The following is a 26,467-nucleotide window of genomic DNA, read 5'->3' on the forward strand; positions in this document are numbered from 1 at the left end:
AAATAATCAAAACTGGGAAATAACTTTCGATACAGATCAACTTAACCATTGAAACTTTCACAGACTGAAAGTGACAAAGTTTATAAATTTCTGTCATCAACAGTTTTAGTGCGGTTTCTGACCTCTCTAGACTTTCTGTGTAGTTCCCGGATGCCTCAACATCTTAGTTAGAATTCATCACTTCTGTTGCTTTCAGATTCAGTGGTAGGTTAATCTCGGTTGAGATTTGGCTTGGCTAGATATTTGGTCTGACGCCTCCACCGAATCTCGGGACAGACCTTCATAATTCACTTCTGGAAATTCAGCCCCAACTTCAGTCGGCTATAGCAGGAATTATTCACCTAGGCAACATTGTCGTTCACTTCAATTAAGTCATTTAGTTGTAATTTCCAGACATGAATTATGAAGGAGATTTGGTGGAGGCGTCAGACCAAATATTTAGCCAAGCCAAATCCCCACCAATATTAGTGCTAGGTATCAAGTATGTTTTGGTTTACTGCATGTTTTATACACCAAGTTCAAATCAGCAGATGGTTGTTGGGTTTTATTTAATTATTTTTGAAGCTAGATCTCATCTGACACTGGTAGGAAAAGTGTAGATATAGACTAATATTTCCATTTCTATTTGTTTTCTCTGTGATAACTCTTTGAAAGTTAGCTGAGTTGATTTCTTGATAATTCTACTGGAATGTAAATTTCGCCAAGCGAAAGGTCAGGAGCTAAGGAGGCCTAATACGCATGTAATTCTCGTGCAGATGTCTTTGCGTTTGACGTCAGTGGTTGGGGACTATTGAAATTGACATGGGAGGCCTTGTGTAATTCAAATCTATTAGATAACATTTTTTAAATCTGAATTTACAATTTTATTTCACAATGAAATGGAAATAAAAATCAAGCGTGAACTGAGGCACCCCCTGAAATCCAAGACGGCAAGTGTCATACTTTCACTCTTTTCATATACAGTAATATATTTTTAAAACGTGCTAATTTTAGTGACTTTTTTATTTTATTTTAATGAGTGTATTCAGACACACCATTAACAAGAGGCCCAGGGGCCACATCGCTCACCTGAGCACTATGGCTAGGAAAAAGCAGAAATCACTTCAATCTTGAAAGGTTGAAAAGTTTAAATATAAAAGTGGTTGGGGGGGGGGGGTGTCAGGAATTGAACAAATTTGAATCTACATTATCTGAGGATGCTTCCATTTAAATATGACCAATCATGGCTTTGCTGTTCTTGAGTAGAAGATTTTTAAAGATTTAACCTATGTATTCCTATGTAAAACTTTGATCACCCATTGTGGCCCCACCCGACCCACAGGGGTCATGTTTGAACAAACTTGAATGTACACTATCTAAGAATGCTTCCATATAAATATGACCAATCATGGCTTTGCTATTCTTAACAAATAGTTTTTTTAAAAGATTTTTACTATGTGTTCCAATGTAAAACTTTGATGGCCCATTGTGGCCCCACCCGACTCCCGGGGGTCATGATTCGAGCACATTTGTATGTACACTATCTGAGAATGCTACCATATAAATATGACCAATCATGGCTTTGCTATTCTTAATAAATTGTTTTTTTTTTTTTTTATAGAATTTTTACTATGTGTTCCTATGTAAAACTTTGATCGCCCATTGTGGCCCCACCCGACCCCCGGGGGTCATGATTTGAACAAATTTGAATGTACACTATCTGAGGATGCTACCATATAAATATGACCAATCATGGCTTTGCTGTTCTTGAGAAGAAGATTTTTACTATGTGTTCCTATGTAAAACTTTGATCGCCCATTGTGGCCCCACCCGACCCCCGGGGGTCATGAGTTGAACAAATTTGAATGTACACTACCTGAGGATGCTTCCATGTAAATATGAGCAATCATGGCTTTGCTGTTCTTGAGAAGAAGATTTTTAAAGATTTTTCCTATATATTCCTATGTAAAACTTTGATCGCCCATTGTGGTCCCACCCGACCCCCGGGGGTCATGAGTTGAACAAACTTGAATCTACACTATCTGAGGATGCTACCATACAAATATGACCAATGATGGCTTTGTTGTTCTTGAGAAGAAGATTTTTAAAGATTTTTCCTATATATTCCTATGTAAAACTTTGATCGCCCATTGTGGCCCCACCCGACCCCCGGGGGTCATGATTTGAACAAATTTGAATCTACACAACCTGAGGATGCTTCCATGTAAATATGACCAATCATGGCTTTGCTGTTCTTGAGAAGAAGATTTTTAAAGATTTTTCCTATATATTCCTATGTAAAACTTTGATCGCCCATTGTGGCCCCACCCTACCACCGGGGGTCATGATTTGAACAAACTTGAATCTACACTACCTGAGGATGCTTCCAAGTAAATATGACCAATCATGGCTTTGCTGTTCTTGAGAAGAAGATTTTTGAAGATTTTTCCTATATATTCCTATGTAAAACTTTGATCACCCATTGTGGCCCCACCCGACCCCCGGGGGTCATGATTTGAACAAACTTGAATGTACACTATCTGAGGATGCTACCATATAAATATGACCAAGTATGGCTTTGCTGTTCTTGAGAAGAAGATTTTTAAAGATTTTTCCTGTATATTTCCTATGTAAAACTTTGATCGCCCATTGTGGCCCCACCCTACCCCCGGGGGTCATGATTTGAACAAACTTGAATCTACACTACCTGAGGATGCTTCCACATAAGTTTCATGTTTTCAAGCACAGTGGTTCTTGAGAAGAAGCTTTTTTAATGATGCCATTAATTTTTTACGAATTCTTAATTATCTCCCCTTGGAAGAGGGCGTGGCCCTTCATTTGAACAAACTTGAATCCCCTTTACCCAAGGATACTTTGTGGCAAGTTTGATTGAAATTGGCCCAGTGGTTCTTGAGAAGAAGTCGAAATTGTGAAAAGTTTACAGACGGACAGACAGACGGACAGACGGACAGACGGACTACAGACAAAATGTGATCAGAAAAGCTCACTTGAGCCTTCGGCTCAGGTGAGCTAAAAACACATAATACACAAAATATAAACCACCTGCTGGATATCATTATAATACCAAGACGCATGCAATAATACACAACTCACATACTATATTGTAGCTATATTTTGCACAAAAATTTCGCAAGGTACATGTGTAATTTCTTAAAATTTCCAAAAATTACACTGAGTTATACATAAAATACACATACCTGCAAAATTTCAGTAAAGTAAACAAGAACAGTCTTTTTTCCTTTTCAGTTTTCTACGTTTAGAAAACGTTGATTAAAATCTTGATCACCAAACCGTTTTGGGATTTAATGGTACAACATTAATATTTCCGGAAAATTTTGAGAGAGATGAGATTATGAAAGTTATAGAAAGGTATCGACTAATCTGAACAACCAGGCCCGTAGTACGCAATTAAGGGGGGGGGGGGGGGAGTGCCGCCCACATTTTTTTCTTAGAAGATTATTTTGCAAATAATATACAGATCTGTGCCAAAAGTGAAGATAATTTTATTTTTTCTCCATATATTTTATTGAAAACCACATATAGTTAAATGGTCAATTTTTCTCCAATTTCATTATTTAATTTCAGTACTTAAACCAGAAAATGTGTAGTTATCTTTTTCTAAAACATCATTACTATTAAGTTTTTAGAAAAAAGATAGTTTGATCATCACTTACATCATGCAGTTCTAAAATTCAAGATCAATGTTGACTATATAATTCATTGTGTGTACATGACTTAAATTTTCATGTCGCACTCAAATTACAATATTTTTTTTTACCTTTTAAATATCGATGCTGATAAGATAAAACGTATTGTTCTTATCAAATATAACAATTTCTTGGATAATCGAGAAATTTGTGGTAAAATCTGTCAAGAAATGTTGTCATTCCTGTGATTTTATAAAATGTTGTTTTCAATGAATGGTACGAGAAAAAAATAAATTTATCTTCACTTTTGGCACAAATCTGTACATGGGAATATTCTCATACAGCCCCCCCCCCCCATGTCCCACGCCCTTTGTAGAATGTTGGAACACTCAGGACTACGTTACCATGCGAAAACTGACAGTGTTACCCACCCCCAAACCTTTTAAGAAAATGAATATGAGCAAATCTAAGTGGATGTTAAGCAATTCCCTTGAACAATCCAAAGTATTATGGGTTGTGTCTTCCTTCATCTGTCCAATGGCACGTATAAAGTAATCGTTTTTCAAAGTGTTCAAAGGGGAGCCAGAAATGAGTACTAATGTGCAAGCCAAAAAAATTCAATAAATTAGGCTAATAAAAAATGAAAAAGACAAAAAACACTTTCTTCAGGAAAATGAAGAAATTGGAAGCGGGGGTAATCATGGTGATAGGCGGTAGTTTACAAAACCCAAATTCTTGATTTAGAATGGGGGGTGGGTGGGGAGGAGGGGTCCATTCTCATTTTGGGCAGAAAAAAATATTGATTACAACAAAGGGTTCGACACCTGGTTAGGGAGGTCAACTGAGTGCACTTTTGACTTTTACTGCCATATATAGGGAAGGCAATCTGGAAAAATTCAGAGTATTGAAAGCAAAGGAGAGAAAAATTAGTCTGCAGCGCGTGCATACCCCGGGGAGGAGGGACTCAGGATACGTCGTGTGGAAAAATTCTGGAAGCACTAAGTGAATACACAAAAAGTTATGTCCTTTTGCGGGGTCAACCAAAAGGGAAAGAAACGTTTAATGCTACCAAACATTTTGTTCAGATAAATCCACAAAGTCTATTTTTTCTATTTGTGGATAGCCCCATCATGGGGCAATCAATATACAAGGTGCAGAGTTTTTTCCCAGTCAAATGACAAAGTTACAAACCAGAAAGCTACAAATACTGTGAGGATATTCCATGGGTTTTCCCCAAAACATCGTGGCCAAGGGACATAACTTTGAAAAGTGTGGATTCAACTATACAAAGCAACTATGCATTGTGACGTCATACGTGGCATGGGCTAGTCAGCTTTTTGACGTCATTTTTGACTTGTTTCATTCGATGTGCAAGAGCATGCTCTGCATATGAACAATTTCTAAAACGGGACAATCTATTGACAAACAAGTTGATGAAACAAGGATGTCAACAGTCTCGGTTGAAGTCATCATTTCGCAAGTGTTATGGACAATACAATGACCTTGTCAGCAAATACAACCTATCACTGAGTCAAATGCTGACTAACGTCTTTTTTTTTTTTCATGACAAGGAGCACACGGCGGGTGTGACCAGTCGGCAGGGGATGCTCACTCCTACATGCGGATATGGCATCTGATCCCACCTCTAAATTTTGAGGTCCGTGTTTGCTCTGCTCCAAGTTTGTTCAACATCAACATATTGTTTTATTGGACTTTTGACATTGAATACTGTTACTTATCTTCATATTTCATTGACACATCAAAAGCTACACATACAGAGAAATAAAGAATAAGACCTATTTTGTTTTTTCTACATTCATTAATCATTTTAATGAGTTTATATAACAAAACAATGAGTTTTAACAACATAGGTTGTAATAACAAAAGAACAACATTCTATAAAAATAATCTTTTCAGTCCTTCTGCGTTTTCAGTAGCTTCTTCTCAGGTTTAGCGGGAAGCTCTTTCCTATTCTTATAGGTTTCATCACTTCCTCCACGGTTGTGGGAATCAGATTTTTTTAAGTCTCCACACTTGTCAGTCTGACTAAAGTCAGCCCCTACTATTTCACTTTGATCGAACGAAGTGAAATAGTAGGGGCTGGCTTTAGTCAGACTGTTTTAAAACTGGTCATTCATAATGTGCAATCCGAAGGAGTCAGACGTGTTTTTCTGGTCATGGCTCAGGTAGAAAAAAACAGTAATAACAATTGAAGTGGGTGGGAAGATTCTCCTATAGAATGCCTTAATTTTTTTTCGAGAAAAGCCGCTGTTGTCAAGAAATATCTGGACAGTTACATACTGAATAAACCTGACCCTGTCAAAAGTGCACCTCCTCAACCAGGATGCTTATACTACTCGACCGTACTGCAACAAAAAGTATGTGTGCGGGGGAGGGGCAGTTGCATGGCTCAACAAATTAACAGCAACTGCTCTTCTCATAAAAAGGCCTCCCACGGGAACTATGTGTCTGGTCTATCAAATTTCCATTCAACAACTTATCAGTTGTATTTAATCATATTTACTCTTTTTTGAAACAATTCACACGCTTAATTAACATAGTTCTTATTACATATACTTAAGCTGTTGTATGTTACTATTTGGAGGTTATATTTCAGGGTTCATTTTCATACCCATTTGAATTAGAGATGTCAAAATTGTTAATTGAAATAATTGGTAAGAGCCTTCAATATATTCAAAGAAAATTCAATAAAGTAAATAAATTCTGCTTTAATTTATACATGCACCACCCTACATTAAGCAAGTACATTTTGCGTCGGTATTCTGGAGTAATTTTTTTTTTGGTAGAGTTTAGTAAGTGTACAAAACTATCTTTATATAATATTCGTCAGTGTTTTATAGAAGTATATGAGTTGTGTGTGTTTACAGCTTCAATATTCAAATATACAAAATTCAAGAAAAACATTTTTAAAATCGAAATGATAAATTGATCGTCTTTCCGAAGACTATATGATAACGCCTACAAACGTAACGTATACCGTGCAGAATTTACAGTTGTCTGCCGAAAATGAATTATCTTGATGTAATGTTTTGGGGGAAAAAACGCATGCACTGAAAGGCAATTTTTCTTAATTAATTTCCTGATAATAACTTTTAATGAGATACATGTAGACAAGAAATCCATGCATGTCTCAAGAGCCTTTACAAACTTACTGTTATACAAATAATTCGTTGATCATATAAATAAATCCATTTTAATAAATATCCTTTTAATACGTTTTAGATGATCTAAAAGAAATGTCTTTTTTAAAAATACATGACTTTTTGTGCTTGATTTTATATCCGATTGTATTGCAAGGCGGGATTTTATTACCAAGGTACCGTTCAGCGAGATCAAAAACGGAAACTGATTAAATACTCTTAACCAGGCACGTAGCATCGTTTAAAAAAGGGGGGTGTTATTGACAAATTACCTGAAAACTTTGACAAGCAAATAGAAAAAAAGAATTAAAATTGTCCAAATTGACCTGACTCGAAAATCTTAAGCAAGAAGACAATGCTTTTGAATATATTTGTTGACAATTTCTACTTGGCAGTTGCAACTTGTGAAGAATAACAAAAACCTACAAGAGCTACAAAATATTAAAGTTATTTATTTCTTCTCTGCAGATGATTTAATTCTCCTTTCAAAAGAAGGTCTCCAACACAATAGACTGCATGTCTTTCAGAATACCGCATGAACTCAAAATTGACTGTTACCTTGATGAACATAACGCAATGATTTTTTTCTTCAAGCAATACAATTGACATGGCTCAACATTGTTTCTGTTATAAGTTATTTTGTACATGAATATAAGTATTTGCATGGCACGAATTTAGTTTTACATTGGTAAACTTAAATATGCAGCTGAACAGCTAACTAACCCTACAAGAAAAGCTTTTAATGCGATGAAACCTTCTTTACCCTTTAAAAATCTCTCCTAAAACTATTTTACGCTTACTGAGCCTATCATTTTGTATGGTTTTGAGATAATATGGATTTCAGACTATAATATTAATAATGATAATAATAATTGTGATCAACTACCTTTTGAGAAAATACAGCATCTCATATTTAAAATGACATTTTGCGTCTATAAATTTTTTTTAAATTGAGCCATTAATTAAATATATGAGCTAGAAACATTCCATCTCTATGTTTAAATCTTACAAGAGACTAAAGAGTTATAATAACGAAATGAAATTAAAAATAAAATTCTTATAGCTGATGTCTGTGAAAGCAAATTGGCAGGGACAGATTGAAAAATTAAAACATCGACTAAAACGTTCACCATTAGATATAATTGATAGTACATTTAGCAGCTATTTGAAGAGTTTCTACTGAGTATAATAAAAATGTCCATATCCAACTTCAGAACATTTAAATTCTTCGAACCTAAAAAATTATTATTCTACAGTCAATTTAAAAAGAAATATGGATTATACTACCTGGAATTTCCAATTGATAAATCAAAACGCTCAAAATTATATATATATATATATATATATATATATATATATATATATATATATATATATATATATATATATATATATATATATATATATATATATATATATATATATATATATATATATATATAATTTAGTAATTCCACCTATTTTCTTTTTTTTTCAATACGCCACATAATACAAGAAGTAGATAAAAATGTTTTGAAAATCCTTATGGAATTACTAAGAATGATGCCAAAATCAGGTGTAGTATGTAAAACTGTCATATATAAGTTCATTAAAAGTTCAATAACACTGACAATCAATTATGAATGTTCTTGGTTGACAGGTATTGCAGAGAGAGGAAATCATATGCCTTATGGGAATTTTTACTGCTGAAATAATTGAATTTTCAATGACAAGTAATTCTTTGTTTCATATTTAATGAAAAGAACTTCGCTATTTGTCAATAGATAATGGAGAATTGTGTTAAATACGGCATTTGTATTAGGTGTTCCATGCTTTGTTGTTTTGTGTATGTAAGGACAAAACCCCCACTTGTCAGAAATAGTGGATTTAAAATTTTACCCCCGAGTGAAAATTTGTCTCATTTCATCAATACACACTTAACCTTTTGAAAATCAGCAACACCAGCAACCGGTGCTGTATATAATGAGAGCAAACGTATATATAGAAATTATCCGCTACGGATAATCATTTCTCCAGGTTTCAAAATGCCGAAACACATCCCGAAAGTATGCAAGGAATTCACAGAATATACGTCTATGCATGGTATAGGTCGAATGGGAAGTGGACGATTCATTATACAGAAAATTGGTTGGTTAATGTTGTTTTGTGTTTCCATTGGATACTGTCTCTTCCAAACATATACACTGTACCAACAATATTTATCGTAAGTTTTTAATTATCATTGAAAAGTTTTCAGCTGTATTCTAGGAAATGTGTTTTTATGTTTACTTCAATTTGACAAGTACAATGTTTCAGTTTGAATGTTTTTTTTTAATTTGGTATATACTTATTATCAAATTTATTTTCTTAAATAGTTTGATATTGTCATTAAAAGTTTTCATCTGATTGACATATATCAATTCTGCAATCGCTATTTTTAAATATTTTTATTATTATAATTGCTGTGTATCACTTCTTAAAAAAATTGTAAGGTTATTTAAAATTGCAATTTGCCTAAATGTTGAATCAGAAATATTCATTAAAGGAAATGTTCCCTAACTTTGAGTAACATACTTGAAAATCATTCTTGTAAGACAAATGTTTAGCCGAAGCCATACTTAAAAGCAGGGGAGATGACTACGACAACGCCCTTCACAGAAAACAGACTTGACACAACGGACTTATTGCCGTGCTCTTATTCGTCAAAACGATATAAATCACATTTGGATATTTGGATGTTTCAAAAAATATTTGAGGAATTTCAATAATTAATATTCATGAAATATTTATTAACATGTACATATTTGTCGAAATTAATCACGAATTTCATGGGAAGCAATTTTATATAGAATCTGAACTCCATTTTCACTTGCACCCCCCAATAAATATTGGAAAAAAGTCCTTTACTCAAGTGTGAATAACTGCCAACTTGTGAATAAAGACTTTGGCATGCCAAAGGTCATCCACTATAAATTAATTTACTTAGTTTGTAATGTATATGTACCTCTGACCAGTTTGTATATATGTTATATAATGTACCCCATGTACCAATATTTTGGTTTGGGTTAATGAATTGAACCGGAACTTAAAATGTAATAGTAATTAGCAATTAACGAAATGACGCCCGGCAAATGGAAATGCCCTAGGGTCTGAGGCTTTACGTATTCAAGTTTCTACACACTTGCAAATAACAATAGATGTTTTGATATCGATGGTTCTTTTAGAGAATATTCTCCATGTGGATCTATATCCACGACTAACAAACAACTGGGACAGGACACAAGTCTCAGAACTCAACTTGTCCTCTCATAACACATGTATTTAATTTCAATCTTATACGGACACAAAGGTCACTGTTATCTATCTAATGGATTTTATATCAAAAGGAAGTCGTTCTTTGATGATATTTTTAAAGTTTTACCTTTATTCAGTTATCAATAACTATATTTGTTACAGCATTCTAAGCATGGTATTGTATCGAAGACATAAACTGTAAATATGTATTGAGTTATTTCTGCGCCTGGCAAATTTGTTGATTTTGCTTCAAATGAAGCATTTAAATTTTTTCCCCCGTTATTTTATTTATTTATTTTTTTTGACTCATTTCAATTTTCAAAGCAAAGGGAATTTGATTGTAATATTTAAGTTTTTGCTATTTTAACTAAAGTCATGCGAGAATTTGACAATTGCGAAAACTACCTGGTACACATTGTTTCCTTTGTTTTGCAATTAATAATTTTTTTAAAAGTAATTCTTGCCCCTGCATTTAATAAAATTGTTGATGGAATTTATTTGATTCACAAAGACTTCAGAGGTAGTTTTTGCCCTGATCATCACTAGGCTATGTTGTATAAAAAAAAAAAAAAAAAAAAAGAATTCTAATTATTATCTGTCTTTCAATTCAGTTTATTTTGTAAACATCATTAAGATTTTGTAATATAAATGATAGCAGATGTCAGTTAATAGAAAAATTCTTAACTTCAAAAATGTAGAAATAAGCAATATGGAAAGAAAGAAGATGGGTGAACAAGGCGGGCGAAGTGCCTATAGTGCGACAAACATGAATTGAAAAATAAAATCTCAATTATATAAAAATTTTCTTTGATATTTTATCTAACATTAAAGTATATTTTATGCTAAATCTCTACAATTTACAAAAATCTCACAAAGACTGAAATTATTTGCCTACGAAATAGCTTACACACACTAAAGAGAACAAAAAGGATAATTTTCTCACACTTTAACAAAATTTTTCGATATGAGTGGGTCTTCGCTCCATTTTTTTGAAAGTTGATCCTAAAAGTTTGCATAAAAATATACATTTTTTGGTTTACAAAAACATGGAGCAAAGACCCACTATACCTTAAAAGTACACTTTTATGACAAAGCATTCGCATCTTTCCGAGAAATACTTGAAGTCCATTAAGTCAAGGGTCATATCACAAACATGATTTAAATGCCGCTATTCGTCAGGAGATGCGTGACGTAGTGGTTAGCGTGTTGGTCTCAATACAATATGAAACTCCGGATTTTTATTTTTAGGGGGTTCGAATCCCACGAATACCATTTTATTTTTTAAATAAAAGAATAATTTTTTCCGAGATCTTTTTTCTCAGAAAAGTTTTGTTGATCATAATTTAATAAATTTCGATAATGAGAACTTTATTTTAAAGACTTAATTCATAAATTGAATATGATTTTATTAATATCGGAATCTATAGGCATTCTGCACGCCTTGTTCACCCATCTTCTTTATCAAGTAAACGTATGCTTTATTAAAAATTCACATAAAATAAATCGTCTCTATTTCTTAATTATTTTAGGAAACTTTTAATATGTTATGCATATCTGAACTTACAATGAAGAGATTCTGTTGGTTAAGGTTTCCCTTGGAGAATTAATTGTGGATTTTCTAAAACTTCAGCAATTATGTTTACTGTGAAACAGAAAATCTAAAAGACGTTTGTATATAGATTTTGAAAATTTTGTAATTGCAGAGTTAATATTTGTTTTAAATTTATTTATCACAAACAATTTATGTGTCTTTTTCAGGGAACCCACTAATACTATTATAAAAAATGAATATGGAAAAATTGCTTTTCCAAAGGTTTCCTTCTGTAATCTCAATCCTATGAAATTTTCAAAAATGTTGGAAAATGAAAAACTCTTCAAAATCATCAATGAAACGGCTACACTAACCGGAGTTGACATGCTGGATTTTGGAACAATCGTAGAGGTTGGGTCCGTTAACTGTCTTTGTGTGTAGACTTACATGTATACTATGGATAAGTTAATTACATTCAATTCTTTTGCTCTCTCTCTCTCTCTCTCTCTCTGGTTTTCAGAAATTGGTGTAAAAAAAACCTTCCTAGAATCTGCACTAGCATTGATATTTTGAAATATTTTCATTCTTTTCTTAAAAAAAAGCAACGACAATTAACAAAAGTATACTTATTGGAGGAATAAATCATTTATCATCAATCCTTTATCAATTAAAAAAATCAAATAATAGATTTGAATACAAGTGTAATACTTAAGAAAAATTCCTTTATAAAACTGTTAGTCTGTATCAATCTTTCATTAAAGGTGCTTAGACACAGATTTGAACTTAATATTTTCTCAAATTTTATATCTTATATAAATATCTTTATATAACTTATTTAAATCTTATATATTGCAATAGCATTTCACACGAAAATATAATTAAAAACTTATTTTATCTGGAAATTATTGGGACTACGAATTCCGGGACTCGTTTGATTAACACATCTTTGCACTTACATAAATTTTAACTTTATCCTTAATATTTAAGAAAAGAAGCGATTTTGTTATGTATTAATGAAAAATGTTACATCTATAATCCAGAAAATTCAAAACCAACTCACCAGTATTGTCAGTCCGTGCTCTGTGATGTGTACAGAGTTAAACAAATTGAACACACCCGTGGAACGTAAACTGTTTTTGTAAACAGGGCACGAGCTCTGTTATTGTGAATGGTTTACGATTCACCGGGCGTGTTCCATTGTTAAACTCTGCACACACCACTGAGCACGGACTTACAATACTGTGAGTTTTGCTTTCGAACATTTCTACTCTGAATTTTCTAGGTTATAGTTTTAATATTTTTCATTAATACACAACAAAATCGCCACTTCTCTTAAGTATTAAGAATAAAATTAAAATATATGAAAGCGCAAGGATGTGTCAATCCAACGCGTCCAGAAATTCGAAGTTTTAATAACTTCGAGATGAAATAAGATTTTTATTATATTTTAGTATGAAATGCTATAGCAACATATAAGTCATGGAATTATACAGAAAATTTGAGAAAATATTAACTTCAAATCTGTGTCCAAGCACGTTTAACAATATCTTTAAATTTATTATAGAAATACCTGAAATTATACCCAGCGACTGGCTTATTAGGTGAGTATGTACTTAATAGAAGGGGATGCATGCCCCAAATTTTTTTCGAACAAGTTTTTTTCTGTTAATTTAGTATGAAATTTTTATTTTGAAAGTCCGCCCCTATCCCCACTTTATGTTGCTGGTCAAATCGATGCTCATGTATCCAAAATTTTTGTTGTCGAAAATTTTTTAACCCCCCCCCCCCTCCAAACGAAGTGGGATTTTCGAGTTTTTAAAGTTTTTCCTTCTTTTTGTGTTTTTTTAAAAAAATAAAGTTATCAATTTTTCCCTTACTCCACCCCTGACATTCAAAACAATGCCACGTGCCTGAAAGAGACCAGCGTCTAAGAGCACCGTAAATTGAATATTTATAATAATGGTTCAGATATAAAGACACACTGCAGCTAGGGTATTGAGTTATTATGTCGAATTATAATTACTTGGTGTAGGTATTAAATGTATTACGTTTATATTTTGCATTTACGTCTCTCCAATTTAATAATGAGAAGAAATCCATCTGACATTATTAAAATACAATTTAATAGCATTTTCAATGTTCAATTTCAGGGATTGCGTCTACGTCAGATGCTAGAAATATGTTCTATCAAAGAATGGGGGAACTTTCTTGGTCAAACTTGAAAGCACAATCACAAGAAAAGACAGAATTTATCATATCGTGTGAATATCAAGGAAAGCCCTGCATCTTGAAGTGAGTGTTTATATTTTTAATGCCCCCATAATAGAAGATTCGGGGGCATACAGTTTGTGCCCTGTCCGTTCGTCTGCCTAGCTGTCTGTTTGTCCGCGAACACGTTAAACTTACCCATGACTTTTGATTGGTTATAACTATGGCTTTCATATTTCACATGTGTTTTCCTTGTGACAAGACTATTCTTTGGGTACCAACATATTTAAACTCTTGACCTTGACTATGGAGTTTGACCCACTTTTGTCAAAATGTTACAAAACTATAACCTTGGCCATAACGTTTGATCAGTTAATGCTAGGGCTTTCATACTTCACATATGTATTTCTTGTGATAACACCTTTTCTTGAGTTTAATTTTTTTTTTACTTTTTGGTCTTGACCTTGGAGTTTGACCCACTTTTAAGAAAACTTGAACCTTGGCCATAAGTTTTGAATAGTTGGAGCTAAGGCTTTTATATTTCACAGGTATATTCCTTGTGACAAGAATTTCCCTTTGATACCAACAATTTTGACCCTTTGATCTTGACCTTTGAACTTGACATACTTTTGGAAAACTTTAACCTTGGCCATGACTTTTGAACAGTTAGTGTTAAGGCTTTCATATTTCAGAGATGTATTCTTTGTGACAAGACCTTTCTCTGGGTACCGACATTTTTGATCTCTTTATCTTGGAATGTGACTTGCATTCGAGAAACTTTAACCTACGTCATGAACAGCCATACGGGGGCATCAGTGTTTCACAAACACATCTTGTTCGATATAGATTGATAAACTATGTTTTTTTTTGTTCCAGTGATGTGACGTCGTACAGAGATGAATTTTACGGCACATGCTACAGGTTCATTCCCTCGGAAAGAAAAATGGTAGTATCCCCTGGTCCGCAGGGAGGTATGTGGCTCCAGTCATGATAGCAATGATTCCATTTTCTATGTCATGCTTGATACTTAAATAAAGATAAACAGCCGAGGTTTATTAACTCCTTCATCAGATAGGTTAATAATTTTGCACATTCAATACAGCGTGTATGGTCATAGTACAGCCCCAGTACGTCAACGTGGGACATCCGAAAGTGTGTAACAAATTAGGAATGAACATATGTCAAACATTTTTGGGAAAACTAAGTGATAAAAGCAATTTTATTTCAGCATACAGTAAATGACCCAGGTAGGCAAGTCAATCACCCATGATCGACTATCCATGTCTGACATCAATGTAAATACATGTATGCATGTACTAACTGACAATACATGTAAATCCTTATCATCTTCACATAATCTAGGTTTGACTCTGACTTTAAATCTGGAGCAGACGGAATATATTCCTTTCATCGCTGGGTCTGCTGGTGTCATAATGGACATCACTCGAAATGAGAAAGATCTGGAAAATAAAATCCCAAGCATGAGAAGAACGGGGACTCTACTGTCCCCAAATGTGGAAACTTATATCGCTTTAAAAAATGTAAATCTCTCTCTCTCTCCCCATCTCTCTTTCGCTCTCTTGAATTTGAAACTCTCGTTTTTAGGTCACCTGAGTCACTCAGGTGACCTATTGCTATCTGTTCCATCAGTCTTCATTCGTATAGTCTTTTGAAAATTTCTGAACCTCTTTTCATAAACCGCTGAACCAATTTCAACAAATTTTGGTGTAGAGCATCTATGAGCAGAAGGGGACAAAATTGTGAATTTCATGGTTGGGGGGGGGGGGGAGCTGATTGGTTGGACTAAAACAATCAAAATTAATACAATTTTCAAAAATCTTCTTAACTCCTGGACATCAAGCAGTTAAACTTCTGACAGGATTATAACAAACAACGAGTTCTTTCAAAATTGTCAAATTCATGGCTCCAGGGTCAGGAATTCGGGAGTTAGGATGGGCTCTAATGATTATACAGTGAAAATGTATTAATTCTTTGAAAATCATCTTCTTTCCCCCTGTACATGTATATTAAGCACACAAAGTAAGTACATAGCAAGGGTGCCTCTTCCAAAATTGCGAAATTCAAGGCCCCTGGGTGAAGGGGTTCTAATGTTAAGGTTGAACTCTATTCATTATCGGCCGCAGCAGCGGCCGATTTATTTGTGGTTGTGTTAGAAAGTGCACATGGGGAAATGAGACGTTATTTCTTTATAAGTTCAGTAAAATAATTCTTAAATGATAACATATATAAAATCATGAGTAAAATATTTTAAAAACTTGCTTTAAAGTAAGTCGTAATGGTTGTTATTATGATTCAATTTCATTATCACTTCTCATCTGATAATTGATAATTCATGATTATATACAAAGATTTTAAAATAGGTTCTCCCCAACATGGGAATGTGTAAGATATGGAAGCAAATCGTTATGATTTTCCGAATAATAATGAAGTGGTAAAAGTGCTTGCTGAATAAAAATTGAAAAGTTGTTCAAATAGTAAAAATTGTTTTGAATATGCTGAAACTGCGAATGGCACTGCGCCGAGCAGCATAGCCTACTCTGTAGAAATAATGGACATTATCACGTGACACAGATCCAGGGTATCACCACGTGGTTCATCTTGAGATCTGAATGTAAATTTATAGGAATATTTATTTATTTATTTTTCTTTGAAGACAGTCTGAAATCAAAATGATCACTCTTTCAGCTTTGAATATCTTGTGCTTTCCTTGCATGGATGCTTTTCAAATTGTGAATGTACTTTTTGAAAAGCTAAAAGTTGCATGCGGCCGATTTGATGCTTTGCATCAATTTTACGTGTTTTATAGTGAAAATACATTATTTGTTTGAAAATCTTCTTCTCTATCTCCGGGTATTAGGCAAACATAGCTTTGACGAGCAAGGGTGTCTCTTCTAAAATTGTAAAATTCATGGCCCGTTGGTACAGGGTTCTGGTGTTAGTTAGGATGGGGCTCTATTGATCAAGTAATGAAAATACATTATTTCTTTGAAAATCTTCTTCTATGCCCATGAGTATTAGGCAAACATACTAAGTGATACCCATGGGAATTCCGAAAGATTGTTGGAAGACCTGATCTCCAAAAACTACATAGATATTGTCAATCAGATACTCAAGCATCTCAGAGTACTTGTGTGCACACTCAGAATGTTTAAATTAACAAAATAATTTTGCAAATGACAAGGTAAGTAAATTTATAGTTCCATTTTTATTGAAAAAGCAGATGTCTGTGATGTCAAAAAGCCTAGACTTTAATTTATCGTAGGGGATTGGTTGTATAAAGTGTTGAAAATTCGTATTTTGATGTTATTGATCTTGGTAAAAACTTTTGATTTCAAATTCCTCTTTGCTATTCACCTATGATAATTAATCACTGTAAATAATGTAACGGATAAATCAATTGAATAACAAAAATTACACAAAAATTTTTAATGAATAATACAAAAAAGTACTTCCAAAGTTTTTAATGGTCATGTAGACTTGTAAATAATAGATAAATAATAATGAGACAAAAATACCATATCTTTGTACATTAAATGTTCTTAAAAGACCTAGAGAGACCAGCGTGAAAGGCGGGTGCTTAAGCGATGTTGTTTTCTTTGGTCTGTATACTGATGATAGTAACAATATAAAATACTGGATGTAGTTGAGTGTAACATTGAAAATCAAATTATTATGAGTGTAACTTCACTTTACCTGAACTTGTCCATTCAGCCTTTGTCTGTCAGTAGGATGTGTAACATGAACAATTCTCTTCATGTATATTTCACAGAGAAGAACCTAGTACAACCCAAGAAAACCATTGTCAACCGAGGCGCAGCCTTGTTTTCGATGGGTGAAAATTTTCAATGTTACACTCAACTACATGCAATATTTATTATATTTATTATACTATACTGAATGTTTTATACAAATACATTTAACAGTGAACCTTGCGCGTAAGGTTCTGCGCTGTCACTATAATTTTTTTTGAAATATCACCCGTCGTCAAGCAATGTTGACTGTTGCTACGCTGGAGTGCGTGGCTTCATCATTCAGGGGTAATAGTGTTTTTTAACAAATGTTTCTCGACGAATCAGTTTCAACTAATTTACATGAAAGTATAATATTTGGTATTATTATACTTTCATGTTAAATACTAAAATCTGATTGGTTTAAACGCAGTTACCAATCCGAACTGTTATACCTTTAAAAATTGTTTCCTATAAAAAGTCTAACATTTCCAATACTTTACTGAGCGGTCATAAAAAAATCGATGTTTGACAGTAGAGCGAGATATTGGACCTGTCGATGAGATGTTGGACCGCTTACGTCACATTGTGGGCGGGGTCAGCTGTATCTCATTTGCATTCGTTGGAGTTTGACAGAACTTTACAGAACTGACCAAGTTTAGACCGCAGTGCGGGTAAACAAAATTTACATCATGTTATGTCAAAATAAAAAGTAAAAGGTATAACAAAACATTTATTGACTGTGTTCTCGGATAAACGCGTTTTGTCGACCCCTCGAACCAAACTGTTTGCCTTCGGCCCAACGGCCTCAGTTTGGTTCTTGGGTCCGACAAAACGCATATTGTCCTCGAACCCAGTCAATAAATGTATATTATTACATGCGTGCAAATCATGCGCGTACGGTTCACCGTAGAATTCTCAAAACGTCCGTTGTGCGTGATGTCAATAAAACCTTGCATCCGATGTAGCTTACTTGAAAACAACAAACGACAGACAAAACATGCTTGCGAGTGCAGAAATAACGAAACTTTAGGCACAGGAGTCGGCAGTTTTATCCATAAAACAACGTAAACAACAATCTGTGAGCTTCGCGAGCGTAGCGAGCGAAGCGACAATCGCTTCGACAATCGCTTCGCTCGCGAAGCTCACTGGTTGTTGTTTACGTTGCTTTATGGATAAAACTGCCGACTCCTGTGCTTTAGTTGATAAAGACTCTTTGAGTATCAGACAAACAATAAAAAGGTCGGTAAATCTTTTTCGAAGCCTTCTTATTGAGAAAAATAGAATCAGGGAATTTGAAAGCTTTCTAAACGTGAACGTAAAGACGATCGACGAATTTTTTTGCTGACACCCTAAATCAATATAGACATTCAGTATAATAAAATTAATTGTGCCAGTTTTGAAGGGTAAAAGTTGAAATTGGCACCCCAAGGAAAACCAATGTCAACCGATGAGTATAAGCGGAGGTTGACAATGGTTTTCCTTGGGGTGTCAATTTCAACTGGTTACCCTCCAAAACATAGGGACCTGAGACAATCTTAGCAAAATCGGGTATATAGTATAATAGGGTACTATATATTGTCTCAAGTCCCTGTGCTCCAGAACAGACACCATTAATATAGTGCATTAGCATTGGCAAGTAAATACTAGTAGGGACTTAGGATTTCTTACTGAGTACTGGACTAACTGTTCTGTTGATCTCTGATCATCTGTTTCTCTTGCTAATGGGCAACATATCATGCGTGAATAATTGAATATTACTATACATCCTCACAATGTCAAGGTTTTGCGATTTCGGAACTCCGCACAAACTGAAAGAGGGACATATTTGGTTACAAAACTTACCTACAATAAAACCTGTTTTCTGATTGGTTCCAGTCGATTCTAAACCAGGAACAAATGAAATAGTAGCTTTCTAGCCCAACTTTTAAATAACGATTATGTCAAGGGTTTGTGTGGAGTTTCGAAATCACAAAACCTTGACATTGTGAGAATGACTACTATATTGAAAATGGATTATTTCTTTGAACATCTTAAATTCTCTGCTCCTGGGCATCTAGGAGGTAAATAGAGTATTAAAGTTGTATTAAGCAGGGATGTTTTTACAAGAGTTTGAAAATCTGTACTCTTTGGTCAATTTATTAATTTCTGCCGAAAGAAGTTATTCCCGTTTGCTATTCACCTATATAAGTTAATCACTTTAAATAATGTAATTTATAAGGTCAATTGAATAACAGAATTATACAAGAAATTTTTTAAGATTTAATACAAAAGTACATTCATAGTTTTAATGGTCAGGTAAACTTTTAAATAATAGATAAATGAAAATGGGACAAAAATACCATATCTTTGTACAATAAATAATCTTTAAAGACCAAGAGAGGGGAATGAAATGTGTTAACTAATATTGTTTGATTGTTTATTGTTTAACGTCTCTCTCGAGAATTTTTCACTCATATGGAGACGCCACCACTTGCCGGTGGAGAGCTACAAATTTCGACCTATACACGGCACTGAGGGCCATTGAGCAGTGAGGAATCTTTTTCGTGCCAGCACCTACTGCGACAAGGGACCTCGGCTAATACGGTCTCATCCGAAGGACCGGTCTCCACGTCCCACAGTGGGATTCGAACCCGCGACGTAAGGATCAACTCCTTACTCCGCGACTCGCCCTAACCACTGCGCCACGCGGGCGACTGTTAACTAATAGTGCACTAGAACTATTGTTTTGTTTAGTGTGCATGAGGATCGTGGCAAATGGGGGAAAGTACAATAAATAGATCGACTTTATGATTTGTTATTTAGTACAAAATTAATATTTTGCTGATCCCTGATTATGCTATTTCTCTTGCTTTTGGGCAACATAGCTTTATTTATCAGTATATTTTGTTTTAATCTATGGATCGTTACATTATACTCAGGTGACCGTTAAGACCCTTGGGCCTCTTGTTTTACTTCTATTGATCCTTTACAGAGTTGAATTATACTCAGGTGACCGTTGAGGCCCTTGGTCCTCTTGTATTTCATAATTCCCCTTTTTGCAGGTGGAAAACATTCGAATTCCAGGATCGGAAAGGAAATGTGCAGATGGATTGAACAACGATGTCGCGGTAAAAAATTTAAAATGTGTTTTTATGGCCTATCATTTGAATTATAAAAACTTATATATATATATATATATATATATATATATATATATATATATATATATATATATATATATATATATATATATATATATATATATATATATATATGCAATATTTATTATATTATGCTGAATGTTTTCTACAAATACAAATTACAGTGAGTCTTGTGTGCATAAATTCTGCGCAGGCAATATTTTTTTGAATATCACCCGTTGTCAAGCAATAGTGACTGTTGCTATGTTGGAGGGCGTGGCTTCATTATTCAGCGGGTAACAGTGTTTTTTTAAACAAATGTTTCTCGACGAATCAGATTCAACTTATTTTATGAAAGTATAATATAATAATTTATACAGGGTTTATAAAGACAAAGGACTTGCAAGAAGTTCAATCATTAATTGAATTGATTGTTTTAGTGAAGGAAGGGAGATAGTTAAAAATGATGTTTGTTCTGGTGCCCATTGAAAGTATGCTGGGAAAGAGATGTGTCTTTACTTGAACAATTTGTTACAAAAGATCGTCAAGTTACAGTTAGAAAAATAGTTGAATATCTTAGCAATAAAATAATTATTAAATCCCGAAAATATCATTAACTTTCGACTTTAAACTTTTCAGTTATGAGAGAACGCGCCCATACTTGATTCATATTTTTAAAAAAATCCAAGACAGAAGAGACGGGTTGTGATGGTCACCATGCTCATTCTAGTAAAAGATATCCTTGTCCACCCATCCTATTATCGAGATTTGGTCATTTTGGACAAATGGACTGTTCTTGTTAAAAATAATAACCTGCGTGGTAATAAATATAAGATTCTGAAAAATCATTTTGCTGCTGTGAACATGTCACGTGACCGCCAGGACCATGTGTTTCGTGCACTGGCAGAATGGTGGCAGATGTGCATTAAAACTGGAGGGGACTTCTTAAAAAATAATACACATTGAAACATGATTTCATTTCTTTTATGGAAGTAATTGGATTAGTTCACGAACTTTTTGATCACCCCTCGTTAAAAGCATCCATGTACTGCATATAATTTTATTGTCTAAACATCAAGTAAACGAATGATCCAGCTTTCATTTTAGATAACTCAAGCCCCCTCTCCCCTCGTGCGATGGGGGTGGGGTGGGGTGAGGTAAGGGGAGTTAAGTAAAAATCTGCTGTAAAGTTGATCTGATTTTTTGACATATTACTCTAGGAATGTATAGAGTATTGTGTGGGGATTGCTGCTGCTACGGTGAGTGGTTGTGCCCACGAGTATACTTTTATAGGTGAACACTCCCTGTGTTCCTCGTTGAAAGGTAAACTGATAAAAATTCATTACAATAAATAAATAAATCTTTATAAAGATTTTGTTATGCGAGCTTTCTTCCAATTATTTTTTTTTTTGGACGAAAGAGTAATTTTTTTAAAAATTTTTATTTACATGATTTTAAAAAAAAATCTGGTTGGGGAAAGTGATCTAAGGTATAATTCGTTTATTGTCTCATTATTTTTTAGAAATTGAGAGCAACGAGTATGTCCGCACGCACCTAGATATTTCTGCAACGTGCTCTCATTGCAAGATTCCTTGCAAGTAAGTATGAATACAATATAAAATACCTGTTAAATGGTGTGTTCAATCTGACCGTTATTGAGTAGTTTTGTCAACTTGACTTCGATACTTTTATTTACACATCGAAAGAAAAATTAAATTTAATTCATCCACTTTCTGATAAATCAATTTTTACAAACATAATCTAAACTTAATGACCAGTTTTTTTATGACGCATTCTAAGAGATGTCTTGGGTATTTTCAGAGAACTGATATATGAAAAGACCCTATCAATGACAACATGGCCAATCGAGTCTTATATTCCTATACTTAAACAACAACTCAAGGAGGGCGGAGTAAATATTTCTCAAAACAAGTAAGTGTATCACTGTGTGTGAGAGAGAGAGAGAATTCTTCGTCACTGTGAATATCATACGCTAGTAAGCTGCAGGCGCGGATCCAGGAATTTTTTCCAGGGGGGGGGGGCACCCCAGTCCAAAATAAAATTTCCAAACCCAAAATGTCTTGACAAACAAAAAGAAAAAAAAACCACATTCCTTTCCCAAACGTATTGAAACCCAGAAAATTTCTCGACGAGCGAAAAAAAATAAAAAAAAATAAAAATAAATAAATAAATAAATAAATAAAAATAAATAAATGAAAGCCGTAAAATGCATTTCCCAAACGTGAAAAATACCTATTTTGTGGTGGTGAACGTGGGATCCACTTTTTCTTGGGAGGGGGGTCCAAAGTCATTTTTATTTTCTTCAGTATATATTTTATAACTGCAAATTTCGGGGGGGGGGGTCCGGATCCCCCTTCCCCGACCCCTCCTGTAGATCCGCGCATGAGCTGGCCATTTGACTATAGGGATTAAAGCTTGGATACAAGTCTAAATTTTTACATACATCTACAATTATATTGATACAAGTGATTTCCAGAGCAAGGTGAGTTGTGAAACACTGATGCCCCCATATGGCAGTTCACGGTCAGTGTTAAAGTTGTTCAAATGTAAGTTAAACCCCAAGGTCAAGAGGTACCCCCTCCCAAAAAAAAAGGTCTTGTCGCAAAACATTCACATCTGAAATTTGACAATCCAAACACCAATTTTTTAAAAGTTCTGCACAAGGTTAAAGTTTTTCAAAAGTAGATCAAACTCCAAGGTCAAGGTCGAAAGGTAAATGTAAATGTTGGTACGCAAGGGGAGGTCTTGTCACAAGGAATACACATGCAAAATATGAAAACTCCTAACATCAACTGTTCAAAAGTTATGACCAAGGTTAATTTTTTGCTGAGAAACAGCTAGACAGAGAGACGGACGGACAGACGAACGAGCTAGACAGGACAAAAAACTAATCGAATTTTCGATTAATTACGGGAGTTTAAAAAAACTTACCTAATTTCAGCAACAAGTCTAATGGTAGAATGCATTTATTATGAAAAGTTTTCATTTTACGAGAAAATGAGCTTTACGCATTTTTTCTACACCTAAGAACTATAAAGGTACTCGGTAAGCTTAGGACCCAAGAAATATTATGACCTCCTCTCAGGTGTCAATCTCTAAAATTAAAAACAGTGAAAAGGATATATCAGAAATAAGAATTCGTGTATTGTCTGCTAGAAATCCATGTATTTTTGATAAAATCATGGTGTCCAAAAAATCTCAGAAGGGGGTTGGGGGTTGTACCATCCAAACCTCAGGTGCCTGTGTTTAATATGAACCCCGCCTGGCTGTGAGCTCGGGTAATTCCTTTCCTTGATTTTCGTTTGCTTTTTTTTCAGTTTCTTTGACACTTCAAGTTATATGAAGCTTCATGTCTTTTTCTCGTCATTGTCAACAACTGTGATAGAGGAAGAGGAATCTTACACGGTAGGCGCAGCTTCTAAAGGTCCTCTATACGTCATTAAAATCTTATCATTTGATAGAGATATACAAATAGGAATGCAGCAGTTGTTATAAATTTATTCGATGAATTCATGAGAATAGGTCAAAATAAAGCGTAAAGATGTGGCTTTCAATAGCTCAAAATGTAAAAATTTGTTAAGAGTTATTTACCATTGATTTAAAATGCCTCTCCTTTAGATTCATGATCATTCAGGCCCGTATGAAGCAATTTCAGTTTGGGGGGGGGGGGGCACTATCAACTACCAATATTCTCTGACAAGCAAAAAAAAAAAAAGAAGGTCATAAGACGTTTTTATTGATGGAGCACGAGCATATAGTACCTAAGTTTTCTATAGTATTCTATATATCGGCAAAATTATTGGGGGGGGGGGGGGGGGGGAGGCACGGCTCCTACGGCTATGTCATTGAAATTATTCTAATCAAAAGAGCAAAAATTTAGCATACCTGTAATAATAATAATTTTTAATCCATGTAGCCACTTTGTAGCAGTGTATGAAACGTGTCCAATTATTGCATCATATCTTTATATAAATTCCACAGTACATGGTTTATGTTTTTAGTTTGAAAACTTCCTGAGTGACATCGGTGGTCAGCTGGGCCTGTGGGCGGGGATTTCTGTCCTAAGTCTGGCGGAAGTGGTGGAACTACTAGTTCTTATCGTCGTAGGATTCTTCGCAAGAAAAAACAAGACTGCGACCGAGACCGAGTCGGAGAAAGATCTCAAAAAGATAACTGCCTGATACTGAAGTTCTGTGTCTCACTGTGTATTTCCTAGTACACATGACATCTTTAATAATTTAAAAAAAAAAAATAAAGTCTCTTTAATGTCTGAAAAATTATTTTCAGAATTAAATCATTTTACGTCTTTTTGTTCATCATGAGAGTGGAAGATAAAATGATATATAGAGCTCCCTTCCTCATAATATGTAAACTATTGAAATATTCAATAGGATTGGATTTAATTGATTATCTAAGAAACTTTTTAAAAATGAAAAAAAAATTTTCTTAAGTAATGTGTGTGTAAAAATATATGTTTTTGAATACATGTACCATCTTAGGAAAAACTAACCAGAATAAATATTAGATTATTCGTATTAGTACAAATGTTGAGTAGTCATTACTATACTCACTTTTATAAGTTAATAATTCGGATTGCGTTTTTTTTTGTGTTTTTATGAGCCCCCCCCCCTCCCCCCGCGAAATACCTTTATGTTCTATTGTGCTAAAGTTAATCTTTTAAATAAATGTTTTGCCAACGATAACTACTCGTATATATATATATATATATACCAGTAAAATCCGAGGTTATACATTCATACTAGCCACGCATCTTGTAATATGTGTGAGCGAATTCCTTTTATGTCCTTCTTTGCTTGACAATGCACCAGAAGGTATGGCTTTCAATTAGGAACTTCACTGGAAGAGAGGGGTGCATTACATTACCGCTGTATTTTCAAAATGTTCATTACCGCTACATACTCATTACTACAACCGCTACAACGCCTCTTCCGTTTGCCAGCGTCTTATGCATGAACTGATATAAAGTACAACATGTATATGCATAAGACCTGTTTCCCCTGCTCACCACGGGGACTTTGAGCATGCAGGATGTTTTTTCACTTTGATTTTTGAATTCCTTAGCCATTTAAATTCTAAAAGACATATTTTTGCAGCTTTTTCCTACACATCTCCACACTTTATAATTTAATTTTGAAATTCTCATTGTATTTCGATTACGGGCTGAATAAAATAAAAATTTGAATAGAACTCATATTGAATTGCACTTCAACTTCCACTACATTGTGAGCAAATAATATTGAATACACAATATAGGGAAATTTCCGCCCCCGATTTATTTTCGCCCTACTCACAGGTTTGCCAATTTAAAACGGAACGAATTCAAAGAACACAACATAATTTCTTTATAACAGATCTGTGACTGGGCGAATTTAAAACGGGGCAAAATTGTTTGCAAGTCTGAAAGGGCGAAAATAACCTTGTATACCTGTAACTCATATTCTGTGCAGGCAGCTTTTGTGTATGTAGCGGTAATGAGTTGTATTCGCCAATCTTCTTATTGATAAGATGTAGCGGTAATGAGTTTGAATCCCAAGATCTTGTTATTTCTTGATAAAATATAGAAATATTATACATTTATTGACTGGGTTCGAGGGCAACATGCATTTTGTCGGACCCAAGAACCAAACTGTTTGCCTGAGGCCGATAGGCCGAAGGCAAACATTTTGGTTCGAGGGGTCGACAAAGCGCATTTTGCCCGAGAAAGCCAGGCCCGTAGCCAGAATGGAAGTGAAGT

The 26,467-nt window shown here is 34.3% G+C and overlaps 1 protein-coding gene across 1 annotated transcript; it reads left to right on the forward strand.

Moving 5' to 3' along the window:
• The first annotated feature begins 395 nt into the window (after positions 1 to 395).
• LOC133174044 (amiloride-sensitive sodium channel subunit beta-like) lies at positions 396 to 24,893 on the forward strand. Its single transcript, XM_061309085.1, has 12 exons — positions 396 to 481; positions 11,840 to 12,023; positions 13,177 to 13,213; positions 13,763 to 13,904; positions 14,697 to 14,791; positions 15,183 to 15,361; positions 20,614 to 20,679; positions 21,912 to 22,014; positions 22,214 to 22,289; positions 22,513 to 22,623; positions 24,030 to 24,117; positions 24,714 to 24,893. The coding sequence occupies exons 1-12, from the start codon at positions 396 to 398 to the stop codon at positions 24,891 to 24,893; spliced, it is 1,347 nt and encodes a 448-aa protein (XP_061165069.1).
• The last annotated feature ends 1,574 nt before the right edge of the window (positions 24,894 to 26,467 follow it).

The sequence above is a fragment of the Saccostrea echinata genome, unplaced genomic scaffold (genome assembly GCF_033153115.1).
Source record: "Saccostrea echinata isolate AGI-Se365-2 ecotype Australia unplaced genomic scaffold, CSIRO_AGI_Sech_v1 ptg000057l, whole genome shotgun sequence".
Classification (NCBI taxonomy): Eukaryota; Metazoa; Mollusca; class Bivalvia; order Ostreida; family Ostreidae; genus Saccostrea; species Saccostrea echinata.

What these genes read in the sequence shown, in the direction of transcription:
- LOC133174044 (XM_061309085.1), top strand. Translation starts at nt 396, where the DNA reads ATGAATTATGAAGGAGATTTGGTGGAGGCGTCAGACCAAATATTTAGC. An exon ending in ATCCCCTGGTCCGCAGGGAG is followed by an intron (nt 14,792 to 15,182) that starts GTATGTGGCTCC and finishes CACATAATCTAG; the next exon opens with GTTTGACTCTGACTTTAAAT. An exon ending in CTTATATCGCTTTAAAAAAT is followed by an intron (nt 15,362 to 20,613) that starts GTAAATCTCTCT and finishes CCCTTTTTGCAG; the next exon opens with GTGGAAAACATTCGAATTCC.